Source organism: Saccostrea cucullata, unplaced genomic scaffold (genome assembly GCF_032062105.1).
Source record: "Saccostrea cucullata isolate Sc308-1 unplaced genomic scaffold, CSIRO_AGI_Scuc_v1 ctg517, whole genome shotgun sequence".
In the NCBI taxonomy this organism is placed as follows: domain Eukaryota; kingdom Metazoa; phylum Mollusca; class Bivalvia; order Ostreida; family Ostreidae; genus Saccostrea; species Saccostrea cuccullata.
Window position 1 is genome coordinate 98,237 of NW_026920800.1, and position 13,144 is coordinate 111,380.

At 34.2% G+C, this 13,144-nt stretch overlaps 2 protein-coding genes across 2 annotated transcripts in view; one reads left to right on the forward strand and one right to left on the reverse strand.

Annotated features, from left to right (window-relative positions):
• The window catches only part of LOC134258145 (zinc finger MIZ domain-containing protein 1-like), a 46,900-nt gene extending 42,289 nt beyond the window's left edge, over nucleotides 1-4,611 (forward strand). The window contains exons 11-18 of the mRNA XM_062740695.1: nucleotides 269-404; nucleotides 631-845; nucleotides 1,009-1,140; nucleotides 1,370-1,589; nucleotides 1,704-1,858; nucleotides 2,061-2,195; nucleotides 2,279-2,748; nucleotides 2,955-4,611. Of these exons, the coding sequence (XP_062596679.1) occupies nucleotides 269-404; nucleotides 631-845; nucleotides 1,009-1,140; nucleotides 1,370-1,589; nucleotides 1,704-1,858; nucleotides 2,061-2,195; nucleotides 2,279-2,748; nucleotides 2,955-3,143 (1,652 nt within the window). The 3' untranslated portion in view covers nucleotides 3,144-4,611. The remainder of the gene's footprint in view (nucleotides 1-268; nucleotides 405-630; nucleotides 846-1,008; nucleotides 1,141-1,369; nucleotides 1,590-1,703; nucleotides 1,859-2,060; nucleotides 2,196-2,278; nucleotides 2,749-2,954) is intronic.
• Nucleotides 4,612-7,305: 2,694 nt separating this feature from the next.
• Nucleotides 7,306-8,764, reverse strand: LOC134258151 (uncharacterized). Its single transcript, XM_062740705.1, has 3 exons — nucleotides 8,589-8,764; nucleotides 7,946-8,098; nucleotides 7,306-7,581 (listed from the first exon to the last, which is right to left on the reverse strand). The coding sequence occupies exons 1-3, from the start codon at nucleotides 8,644-8,646 to the stop codon at nucleotides 7,373-7,375; spliced, it is 420 nt and encodes a 139-aa protein (XP_062596689.1). The 5' UTR covers nucleotides 8,647-8,764; the 3' UTR covers nucleotides 7,306-7,372.
• Between the last annotated feature and the right edge of the window lie 4,380 nt (nucleotides 8,765-13,144).

Genomic DNA, 13,144 nt, shown 5'->3' on the forward strand with positions numbered 1-13,144 from the left:
TTGTCTATAGTTTGGATTACTGTTAAGGGTACAAATCTGTCAATTTCTAGAATGGAGATAAAGATTGCACAGTAATTTTTTGCTTCAAAGCAATTTTGTTAGAGTTTATCCGTCTCGAGACAATTTTCATTTTGATAGAAATTTAAGTAAATAACAATGGCATTTTTAACTGTGCTTAAAGCAACAGAAGTTAAAATGATTTTGACACTGAAGTATATAGGAAATATTTGCCTTGTGTGTATTTTGATAAGACTTTTTGTGACTTCAGACCCTGAGGAGTTACGCCTAACTTTCCCTGTCCGGGATGGTGTAGTGTTGCCTCCATTCCGATTGGAGCATAACCTGGCAGTAAGCAACCACGTCTTCCACCTCAGAGATTCTGTGTATCAAACCCTTATGTGGAGGTTTGTGTCTTATATACTGTTTCAATTGGTTTTAAAGTAAATAGCAAATTTAAAACAACCTGAGAATGATTAATAGATTTGAATTCTTTCAAACACTGATTTAAAGGTTAATATGCAATTAGGCAATCCTATGTAAAGCATGACTGAAAAGCATTGGTTGTCAAAATCCACGAATGCTCTCTTAAGGGAGACAACTCTTAAAAACGAAATATTTTTTCCATTTCAGATCTGACTTAGAATTACAGTTGAAGTGTTTCCATCATGAGGATCGGCAGATGAACACCAACTGGCCAGCCTCAGTGACCGTTAGTGTTAATGCCAACCCCCTAAACATAGAACGGGGAGAGAATAAGACCTCCCACAAACCACTGTACCTCAAAGATGTCTGCCAGCCCGGCAGAAATACCATTCAGATCACTGTCACAGCATGTTGTTGTGTAAGTTCACGTTATGTTTATTGTTTCTTAATATCTTATTTTTCATTTCAATTTTATTTACCTCTTAAGTAGAATTTTTAACAGGACATAATTTAAAATGTCCTGAAAACCCACATAATATTTAGCAAGAAGAAAAAGATTTTTTATTTAATTTTTTTTCCTAAAAGTTCTCTTATATATTATATATGTGTTACAATTGATTTTCATTTTTTTTCGTCCAATTTGTGTGTGCAAGTGTGCGGTACTTCAGGGCCTACTGAAGAAGCGACTATTACCTGCAGAGCATTGTATCACCAAAAGTAAGTACATCTCTAAGGCTGTATACGAGCTGAAAAAATGTTAAAAAGTCACCCTGAAACCTGTAGTAATACAATGGGAGGGCTACTTGCAGATGAAATTAATTGCAAAGATACTTTATTTCCTATACAATATTTACTCCAGACCAGTTTTAGTTTGATAGCTTTAAAAAAAAAATGGGGAAAGAACCCTCTTGATTATAACATTGTTTTGTTGTTGTTTTTTTTTCAGTCAAAAGAAATTTTACAAGTGTGACAAGCAACAACAGCATAAACAGTGAGGATGGCGTGGAGCAGACAGCTATAAAAGTATCCCTAAAGTGTCCAATCACATTCCGGCGAATTATGCTTCCTGCTCGGGGACACGAGTGTAAACACATACAGTGCTTTGATCTGGAGTCGTATCTTCAGCTGAACACAGAACGTGGCTCCTGGCGGTGCCCTGTGTGTAGGCAAGTTCTCTTGTCACTTTGGCCAAACTAGAAATTCTGTTTTAAAGTGAACTAGGTAATTGTCCTATTTTATCAGAAGAAGAATTTATATGACAGTTTTGTTTTTGATTGCAGTAAAACAGCATTACTGGAGGGGTTAGAGATTGACCAGTACATCTGGGGAATTCTCACCAACCTTCAGACAACAGAATTTGAGGAGGTCACTATTGACCCCATGGCAGCTTGGAAACCTGTGCAGCATAAAACTGCAGTCAAAGAGGAGGAAACAGGTCAGTTTCAAAATAATTAAGTTAACATAAATTGATTAATGAGCTGTAGTTCCAGGAATATGTTGAGAAAAATCTGTTGATGAAAGACAGTATGGCTCAGTTGGGGGTATTATGGTCCCATTTGCTTTTTGTGTAAAAATTCTTGAAAGATTAAGGAACTTGCATGAGAACTGGATGAATCATATGATTAATTATGTTTTAGGAGACAACTCCTGTGGTGGTCGATGGGTCAAAGCAATGTCCCCATCAAGCATGCAGCTACCGACCATGAGTACGTGGGACATGATGGGGGGTGGCCGACAAGCTGCATCACCTTTTACCATGAACTCTGGCCAAGGTATGTCAAACTGAAACTCCATAAGTGAATTGAAAGTTAGAACCGTGCTTCTTGTTAGACTAATGAAATATTTTATTTTACAGGATCCCAGTATCCCGGAATGCCAAATGAGAGCATGCCAAATGGACCAGTTAGTACGGGTTATCCCCACCCAGGTCCTCCCTCAGACTATAGTTCCCCACTCACACATATGTCAGAGAGCATAAACAATATTAGCAATGGAAATTCCATTAACAGTGGAAATTCAATGAACAATGTGCCACAAAGTGACTCCTCTTCTCAAATGACTCACAATGCAGGACAGTTTGTCCCAGTGTCGGGGGACCAGGGCATGCCCACATTAAGGCACCCTGACCAAAACAATATGAACAGTCACATGACTCCCTCCAGCCAATCATCACAAAGCATGAGTAACGGCAGCCATCAACTCGATCACCAGTCACCTCCTAGCAATCAGAATAATACATCAGGGGCAGATAACTGCAATTCAATAGAAGATATCAATTTGGACCCGTCTACTATTATGAATGATAGTCAGAGTAACAATTTAGATGTAAGTATATTCAGTTGTCATATGATTAGTTTATGCATAATTTGAAGATGATTTCTTTATGTTTGTCCATATTTCTGAGATTGAAATATAAGTTGAATTTTTAAGCATACTTAATGTTTAGATTTTAGCAGTATTTTCTACCATGTTTCCATTTTCGATGCTTTGAGAGAAAAAAAAAATTATCAAAAATGTTTATCTTCTTTTAGCTCCAGCTAGAAAATTTTGGTGATCCAATTGAACTGTTATCGTATTTGGGACCACCTGAGAGTTCTGGGAACGAATCGCCCGGGGCACAGAACACAAACACTAACAACAGCAATTCTACGTCCACAAACAATCAAACCTCAACCAGTGCCAATAGCAATAATGATGATTTGTTGGCTCTGTTTGAATAGCAAACTATTGTATGATTTTAAGTATTTCAAGAGCTGTTGTGACACGGAACAGACAGAGACTGTTGTCAGGGAAGCCACCACCTCTGTGTAATCGGCCAGTTGTCTTACAGATCTGCAGTGGGGAGGATCAAACTTCAGATTTTATTTCTCTACTTGCTTTATCATATATTTATTGATACTGAACATCAACTTGCCTGGATTTATTGTTATACTTCATTTGTATCACTCTAACTTAATGGAGGGGACAGGAAGTCCCCCACCCTAAATCTGTTCATTAAAATGCAGCCTTTTGTGGGCAGCATAACAAAAAAGGCATGTGATATCCACATCTGATTTGTTAATATATTTTGAAAGTTGTCCAATGACAGCATTCTTTGGTCAGACTTTAAGGCTCCTATAATGTAATGGGAGACCTCAGTTTTGAATAGGCAGCAAATGACATAAAGAGTTTTTCTGTAGATGATATTTGTATGTTTCTAAGAGAGTTCTATGCTATGTTTCTGTCTTTGTCTAACATCCTCAACACCTTATTATGTGCTCATTATTTTTTGCTGCTCATTTGTAATTTTATAATCTTTTTAGAAAGCAAATTTTGTTTTCATTCAGATACAGTGACTTTGATTTGAAAATTGGGGTTATAAATTTGGTTTCTTTAGGTGGAACTTCTTTAATGTACATGTGTATATTTTCCTATGTTATTTGTGTCTTCCTTATGTTAACTGCAAAGTACATCACATGCAATACAAATTACAGGTGGCTCTTAGAAAAACAGCTGATTTGTGATGCATTAGCCTTTTGTATACATAACTATGAACTTAATAGGTGTCAAAAAATCCCTTAAGTGTAACAGTTATGGACACTTTAGAAGTTTTTATTTCAAAACGAGTATGTCTGATAAAAACAGCTTATGTAACCCAGAACGCAAGTTGATATACAGTATTATTTATATGTATCTTTAGTGCAAGTTATAAATTTATGCATGAAAGGGTAACATGCAAAGATGTTGAAGCAATCAACCCTTTTTTCATGATTTAATTGGCAAATTTTGAATGTGCAATATCAGAAAGAAATTTTTTACTGTTTACCTTTATTTTGCTGTAAAGTATTTTTTTAAGGTCTTAAAAATTGGATTTAACCCTATGGAGAGACATTTTTGTTGGGTTATTTTATACAGATAGGTCACAGGAAATGTTAGCCAGAAACCTCCATGACAATGTTCTAGGTTGGAATTTTTAGGCACACTTTTGTAATCCTGGGGGATATTTCAGATCTTTTACAAGCTGTTTGTAGGATATAATTGTCTTAATTTAATTTTTTGTATAATATTTATTAATAGTTATTTAAATTTTCATTTATGAAAATGAATCATGTCCATGGCAAATATTCTTTTGTGTCCAAGTTCCGAAGTAGGATAGAAATGTACATAGATTATATATATTATAAATACAGAATATATGTTATGTTTTAATTTTTGTGTTTTGGACATTATTGGACCTGGTCATTCTGTCAGGTCGACATCTTGACAAGCGAACTGAGGCCCTTTTAAGAGGTGCAGCAAGTTGGTGTCAAAAGATAATTCTGCAATAGATAAGGAAACAAATGAATCATTGACACCTTCTTATGACAGCTCATTTGCAAAGGCTAAAGTTTCTTCAATGTAAGTCAGACTGCCAGGTCAAGAAATTAAAAAAATGTTGGTACCAAAAGAAAAAAGAAGTTACGTCTAAAATAAGTCAAACTCCAATGCCAAGGTCAAAGAATAAAAATAAAAGGTGACCAGGGGAAGGTCTTGTCAAAGGAAATGTATATGTGAAATTTATAAGCCTTGCACAAACTATTCAAAAGAAAGAAGGTAAAACTCTAAGGTCAAGGACAAAAGGTCAAAAAAATTTTATACCCAATGAAAGGTCTTGTCAGATTAAATATACTTGTGAAATATTAAAGCCCTAGCACCACCTGTTCAAAACTTGTTCAGTTTTGCAGAAAGTTTTTCTAAGTAGGTCAATTTTCGAGGTGAAGTTCAAAGGGTGGAATAAATGATATTCAAGGGAGGGTTTTGTCACAAAGAATACACCTCTGAAGTATGAAAGCCATAGCCAAGAAGTAAACTCAGAGGTCAAAGTCCAAGGATCAAAATTGTTGGTATTCAAAGGAAGGATTGGTCACAAGGAATACACTAGTAAAGTATGAAAGTCCTAGAACCAGTCATTAAAAATTGATGACCAAGGTTAAAGTTTGGTAAGAACTCGGAACGATAGTATTGTTCTTTGTATTAAACAAAGATTTTTTAATGATATGCATAAAACAAATTGCCTATAATTTTGGTAAAATTAATATTGAATTTGAAACAAAAATGTAATATGGTGCATTTTAAAATATAGCTTTTTTGTTTTCCACGGGGGGAACATATAATTATAGACAAAAAACGAAAAAAATGCTAATTTTTCACCAATTTTAAAGCTATTTACAACTAATAATTGTATTTTATTAATTTATGTATGTTTTATTTATTTGCGTAAAACATAAGAAAAGATATGAAATGCATTTTATCATATTTAAGACTATTTCAAAATATGGTGATTCTTGAAAGTTCGATTTCACTAGAAAATATCGTCTACTGGAATTAATGATAATTTACCATCTAGCGCTGGATGATATTAATGAACAGTATTCAAGCTCAAAAGTCCTTTAAAGATTACATGTAATAAATTGGATATTAATGCAGAGCAAAAGTCCTTTAGAGAATACAAATTTGGAGCAGAGCAGTCGCAGTCCTCCAAAATATCAGAGATGGGATCAGGTTCCATAGAGGAGTGACCCCCCTGTTGACCGGTCACATCTGCCTTGTCACAACTGGAAAAATCTGTTGACAATTCACTTTGTAAATAATGGCATAACAGTTGGATTAAAAACTGTCATGATCAGTGAGCATTTAACTTTTTGATAAATTGTATTTGCTGACAAAGTCATTGTATTGACCGTAGAACTTAGGAAGTGATGACTTTAAATAAGTCTTGCTATATTCTTGTTTCATCAACTTGTTTGTCAATGAACTTTTTTCAATGATTTTAAATGGACCTTGCCAACATGATGAACAACTTGGAAGGTGTACTAGATTTAAGATTTGAGAAGTAAACGTAAACTCTATCACCTAGATTAAATGAACACCAATTTAACACCTTTCTATCATGGTACCACTTCTGTCGTTGTATACTCTCCTTTGTAATTTCCCTACATGACAACTGCATGGACTAATTGTTATTTTTCTTCTAAACCTCAAACCCATCTATTCTTTGGCATTCTCTTAATATGAGAATGGACTTGCATTTGAATTTAGTTGGAAGAATAACATAAATATGTAAACATATTGCACTTGAAAGGAATGGTATCAGTTCTACTGTCAAGTGATCGTCAGAATTAAGAGTAGCCTATTTCTGGTTCTTGGTGAAACAAAATTCAAAAAATATCCATAAAACAAACAAGTTTTTTTTCATGAATATGTATCTTTTATTACATTTGTGTAAAATTCATAAAAATATTTGAGTATATACAAAAAAGATACAAAAAGCTCACAGATTCTCTCATTTTTTATATCAAAAATGGCACATCAATCGTCACATTACTTTGAGTTCTTTCATAATCTTCATCCATTCAATCACGTAAACATGAAAATTCAATATTCCATCTACATTAAGACTGATACATGAAACTTAATAGGTAAGAATGATACAAAATTGATAACATGATAGGGTAAGAATTATAATGTGATGACATGATATCTTAAGATTTATGTACATTATATTTACAAGTTTTTCCATAGAATATTGATACCTTAAAGTGACTATGATTGAATATTGCATAGAGATATATATCTAGGAAGGATTTTTTGACTAATATACTTCTGAGAGCAAGAGGAAAATTCTCATGGAGAAAATTCCATTCTGCAGAGAACTAGAAATTGATTTTGTTTATAATGCACATTCCCACCCCCCAATTTGAACATAATATTTCTTGGTCAGATTAACAATGTCTTTTTTCCATGAGTACAACTAAGATACTCTTTGATACTCTTTGGTATATCTCTTGATTAATATATAGCCAGCAGAATATTTAGTTGTAAATGCTTCATTGTTTCTACTGGCATTGCTGTTTCTAGTATCTGTTTTGTAGAAATCTTGTGTAGTCTAGCTCTAAATGTTGCATGATTCTTGTTAGACATCACACGGTGGTTACAGAAAATGTCTCATCAACAGCGGTCCAACAAGTAAAACCAGGAGGAAAATGATGGAACCTTTTGTGGAGATGGCAGAGTTACAGTCATCTCTCGTACAGCTGTATACACAGGCCCGGTATAAACGATCGTGGTCCGGGTACGACAAATCCTGGCACTGATCCCCTAAGTCCCGGGCACTGCAAAAACGATGTGTCCCAACTATTCCTTAAAAAAAATACAAGCAAATTGCTAATTAAATAACTGTATAATCCATGAATTAATATTAACCAAAGATTCATCAAATTCAGAATTTGAAATTATCTATTTTTGTTGAGCAATTTTGAGTAATACGACGGTCATTCAAAAAAAATTCATTCTTTCTTCGTTTTTAATTCTTGCATTGAACTTGTGTGATGGGTCGGTGACCTCTTACAAGTAAAGAAGTAGAAGTAGAAGAAGTAGAATGTACATTTTTGACCCATCTATTCTAATGCCTTAATCAAGTAGCAATCCTTGATTACATTTACCACTATTAGGCAACTTAAAGTATGAAAACTCTATACCTCTATAGTAAGACCATATTTCTCACCTCCCCACACTCCGGTAATCTTTATGCAGTAGCGGGCATTGTACACTGTGCACTTGGTAGAACGGATGGGATTGACACTTTGATCATGGTCAAATCGATCTTGACAGTTGGAATCTAGTGTTGAGTTGCACTGGTAACAATTTAGTGCTAAAACTGGGAGAAAAGAAAAGTTATTATTATAAGATTGTAAATATGACTTTCTGAGAAAACTTTGGACCAAATCAATGGATCATTCAGGGTTCAGCACTACTACACGAAATCTGGTAGCTGCAGACCTGTAGCTCTCCAGAATGTGTCTGTTCGTCCATCGCCATTTTTCAGACCAGAGAGCTACAGATTTACAGCTAAAACTTTGAGGATTTTTGTAGCAAAATGCCATTCCGCGTAGGAACAGGTATTAAAGCGAATGGAATGTAAAATTGGTATGTTCTAATCTGTACACTGAACACTGTACATACATACATCATACACAAGAAATCAAAAATAAATTTTTTTCCTACAGTAGTTATATTAATGAAATGGATCTATATGTATGATATTTAAGTACTACTTATATAGGTTATACGTTTAGATCAACACCAGATCAAAACCACGGTGGCACTAGGAGTATAAGTATGTTTTATAGGACACCTTAACTAGTTACCTGACGAGAAAGAACAGAGGATGAGCGCCGTTTGCAGGAGGCTTGTTCCAGGTAACATCTTTACAGCTTATTAAATGAAAATCTTAATTTGTTGTAGTTGTTCCGTTCAGATTGTTGTTTTGAATCACATCATACAAAATGTCTTCCGGTTTTCACCTGTGTGAAAGCGACACCTGTAAATACCTGTCGGCATGAATCATTCAGTAACGATAACTCCCTAAGATGGACATTATCATGCGCACATTTGTACTGAAAGATAAATAACATTTTGTGTACCTGATGTCAATTAACAAATAAATAACTAATTAAGTAACTATATAAATACATATTTGAATGGTTCTAACAGGAAAAGAATAGATATCGATAATGTGACTGGTATTGTTTTTTGTTAGGTACCTAATGTACCTTTTATTTTTATTGTTTATTATGTAAAACTAATTTATTGTAAAACAAGTTATCAATTTAAAATCAATAACGATTAAAAACGAGTCTTTAATTTCAAATCATTAATTTCACAGCTTTATGTTGTTTTCAAAGAAGTTGGCGGGGTAAACTTCTATACAATCAGTTGACGGTAATGTCCCCTGCTTTCACTGAAAAGGGGATATTAATTTGGGACCGTCTGTCCGTCTGTCACAGATGAAAATGAACCATCGGATATTTTGACAATTATTTTTTATATTCTCAATGAATTCTACGTATCTGTTATTAATTTAATGAGTCGTCATAATTGCTTCAATCAGTCAGATTTATCGATTTTGAAATGTTTATAATTATCTTACTTACCCATGAGTGATATGACCAGATGAACTGTGCTTTGCGTGACTTATTTATTGTTTATTACAATGATCATAATCTTTAACTCTACTTGTAAATCATATAACTCAGGTCATATGTTACTCAAGTTCTTTATTGACTTTGAGCTGTATAGCTCATCAGTACAAACAAATACAAACATGACTGTGCAGGTTTACAGGAGAATATGATAATTATGTACATATGATACATATATGTATGACATAAATAATATGACATAAATAATTAATTTAACATTTCTTTTCTACTTTTTAGACTAAAGTAAATAAATTTACCTAAGTTGCATAGTTCTGTTACATTTTCGACATTAAAAAGTTGCAACAATTTAATCATATGTTACTCAGAATCATCATTTATTAATCTTGTCTATAAATACAGTTTTTTGTTAACATTCGGAGAGTTGGAATCGGGACGCGCTTGTCCTTGATACTGTCCGACCCGACGAGAAAATTTAATAAAGGTCTGCAAATCGTGAGGCGGCTTTATTTTCATTTACCTATAGTCCACCCTAGTGGCTTTCCAACAAGCACACGCATCTAAAGCGAATGTGTGATACGCCCGTCCGTATTTCTGTCTGTCTGTAACGCTTTCGTTCTATTAGTTGCAGAACTGTTTCTCTCCGAAAAATATATTGACAGACTGGAGAGCTATAGTGCCACTCATTGGAAAAAAAATGTACATTTTTTGCGCACAAAAAGTGCGCTGTCTCTTTATTTATTTCTCCAAGTTTTAAACTGTTGTCTCAAAACATTACTAATCGTATGTTCGTGGTCCGTGTAACACTTAACAATTCAAATTTCTAAAATGGTTTCGATTTTTAGAATGTTAACATACTAGTTCAACTTTCTAAATTTCAAAACTCAAACTTATTTGGTATATTGAAATTTGATATTTTAGTTCAAAAATCTAAAATTTTCAAATTTCCAAACAGGTTTTAGAATTATAATATTTTAGATTTTTACCTTAAAAATCAAAATTCAAATTTCCAAAAACGATTTTTGTTATTTAAAGCTTTCAGTTTTTAGTCTACCGTTTGTTCAGAAAGTTTACATTTAACAATCTATAGTTCCTGGTGCGTAGCCAGGCGTACGTCCACATCATTTTTCAACAAAAAGAAAAGAAAGAAAAAAAAAGAAAGAGAGAGAGAGAGGAGAGCGAGACAGGTAAGTATTCTCATCATTTTGCATAATATTAGAAAATAATTTTAAAAAAGAACTTAGAAGCAATTCAGAATTAACGAAAAAAAAAATAAATAAATAAAAAGAAAATCACCAGAATCACTTTTAGGGGAAAATACGAGAGTCTACACCTCTCTGACATCAAAAGATTTTCCCGGATTTTGGTTTACTATCGAATATTGCTGAGAGTTTTTCCAAGTGTAATTACATTCTAAAGAGTTTCTCTATTGTAGATTTCACACTATGAAACCCCAGTCGACTCTCTTAAAACAAACGATAATTTTATTTAATGCCAAAAATTTCATTTTCTATTACTGGAAACTAACTTCCGACCGTAATGCTTAACTTCTGTAACGATATCCCTCCCCTTCCCGAGGAGTGAGGAGAGATAGTGAGATTGAGGAGAGAGAGATAGTGAGGTTGAAGCTGCAGAACTGTAGCTCTCTGCTTGAGCAAATTCGGAATGATAAAGCAGAGAGCTACAGATCCAAGTTGTAAAAACCTTCCATTTACGCCGACGATTTTTTGTCGCTACTTCAGGTATTTATTTCGTGTAGTTTAAGCTTTCTCTGGCTTTTAGAATGGTATCTTATAATAATTCATATATCTAACTCTTATATTTGATACTTTGTTTACCTTTGAACGATCCGAAACAGTCCTGTATATAGTTTTGTAATGTAATTCAATTTCGACGTCCGTAACCACAAACAGCCATTTGTTAGCGTTGAGAGATAAGTAATTGATCAGGAATTAAAGTTGAGAATGTAAGATTAATTATTTTATACCTTTTAAAGTAAATTCAGAGTATAAAATACACGAAAAAATACCCATAGTGAGCTACAAAAAATCTTCGGCGTAAACATAGGCGCTTGGGGTATGGACCCCCCCCCTTTTTTCCATTTTTTTTTCTTTTTAAATCTGGGGTTGAGTCACCTTTTTCCTATTTTTCGATTCTAATATGCACTATATGTTATTAATAATGTAACTCTTTTGTCTCTACAGGCTGTTTTTAAATATGTCGTTTTCGACTGATACATATAAAAGGAAAAGGGGGGTCCATACCCCAAGCACCTATGGGCGTAAATCGAATTTAAGGTTTTTACAACGCTTATATCTGTAGCTCTCTGCTCTATCTGTCCGAATTTTCTCAAGCAGAGAGCTACAATTCTGCAGCTAGGAGAGAGGTAGTATGTGTGAGGAGGTAGAGAGAGTGTGAGGAGAGAGAGATTGAGAGTGTGAGGAGAGAGAGTGTGAAGAGTGTGAGGAGAGAGAGTGTCAGACTGAGGAAAGAGAGTGTATGAGAGTGAGGAAAGATAGTAAGGAGTGTGAGAAGAGAGAATGTGTGTGAGGAGAGAAAATGAGGAGAGAGAGAGTGTGTGTGGGGAGAGAGTTTAAGGAGAGAGAGTGTGTGTTTTGGGAGAGAGTGTATGCTTAAAAATTTGTTGAATGTAGAAGATCGGGTAAGACAACTCAGATTAAACCATGTTTATAATATATACCATGGCAATGCACCATCTTACTTATCAGAAAATTTTACTCTAAGATCAGCTGTGTCTTCACGCAACACCAGGGCATCCACTAATGAAGATTTTTTTATACCTCATGTGAAAACATGTCAAACAGACACTTTTTATTATAATGGCATAAAGGACTGGAATTTTTTACCAGCCTCTATTAAGTGTACAAAAGGAAAGAATACTTTTAAAAAACAAGTAAAGAGTTTTATCTTACAAAAAGGTATTTTAGAACATGAAAGTGATATGTTTCAATACTAGTTTATAAAATATATTTTATATTTTATTGATAATGCCAATGTTGTCATACTTAAACCTAATTTAGATGTGTATGCTAAAATTATTGTGCCAAAAGTATCATAGTGCTGTAATGATAGAATATTTATTACAATGTATTGTTATTTATTTTTTAAAGTTATTTAAGATAGGACCCCATTGGAAATAAGCTCTCGAGCTTTAATGAGTTATCCTGGTATCTATCTAGTCATGTTGAATAATTTATTTAAAACATCTTGATTACCAACTTCCTTCTTTTATAAGATATGTATAATTATGTGTATTTGTTTTATGTATGATGACATGATACCAAATAAATACTACTACTACTACTACTAGGAGAGGAAAGAGTGAGGATAAAGAGAGTGGACAGAGAGAATGTGTAGTTGAGTGGAGAGAGTTGGGGAGGAGGGAGAGAAAGATGGGGGACGATAGGAGATAGAGAAAGAGGAGTGGAGAGAGAGGAGAGAGTAGTGAGAGAATGGTAAAACAAAACAGATATGCACTGATCAAAATCGGGACAGGGGTGGGGGTGGGGTTGAAGCGGAGATCCAATCACAGAAACACCACTAGGCTATACACACAATTAAGTAAAGCCTGGAACTGTGTGCTATTTTCTAATATTATACTTTCATGTAAATTACTTGAATCTGATTCGTCGAGAAACATTTGATAAAAAAACAATACTACCTGCTGAATAATGAAGCCACGCCCTCCTGCGTAGCAACAGTCAACATTGCTTGACGACGGGTGGTATTCCAAAAAATAGCGA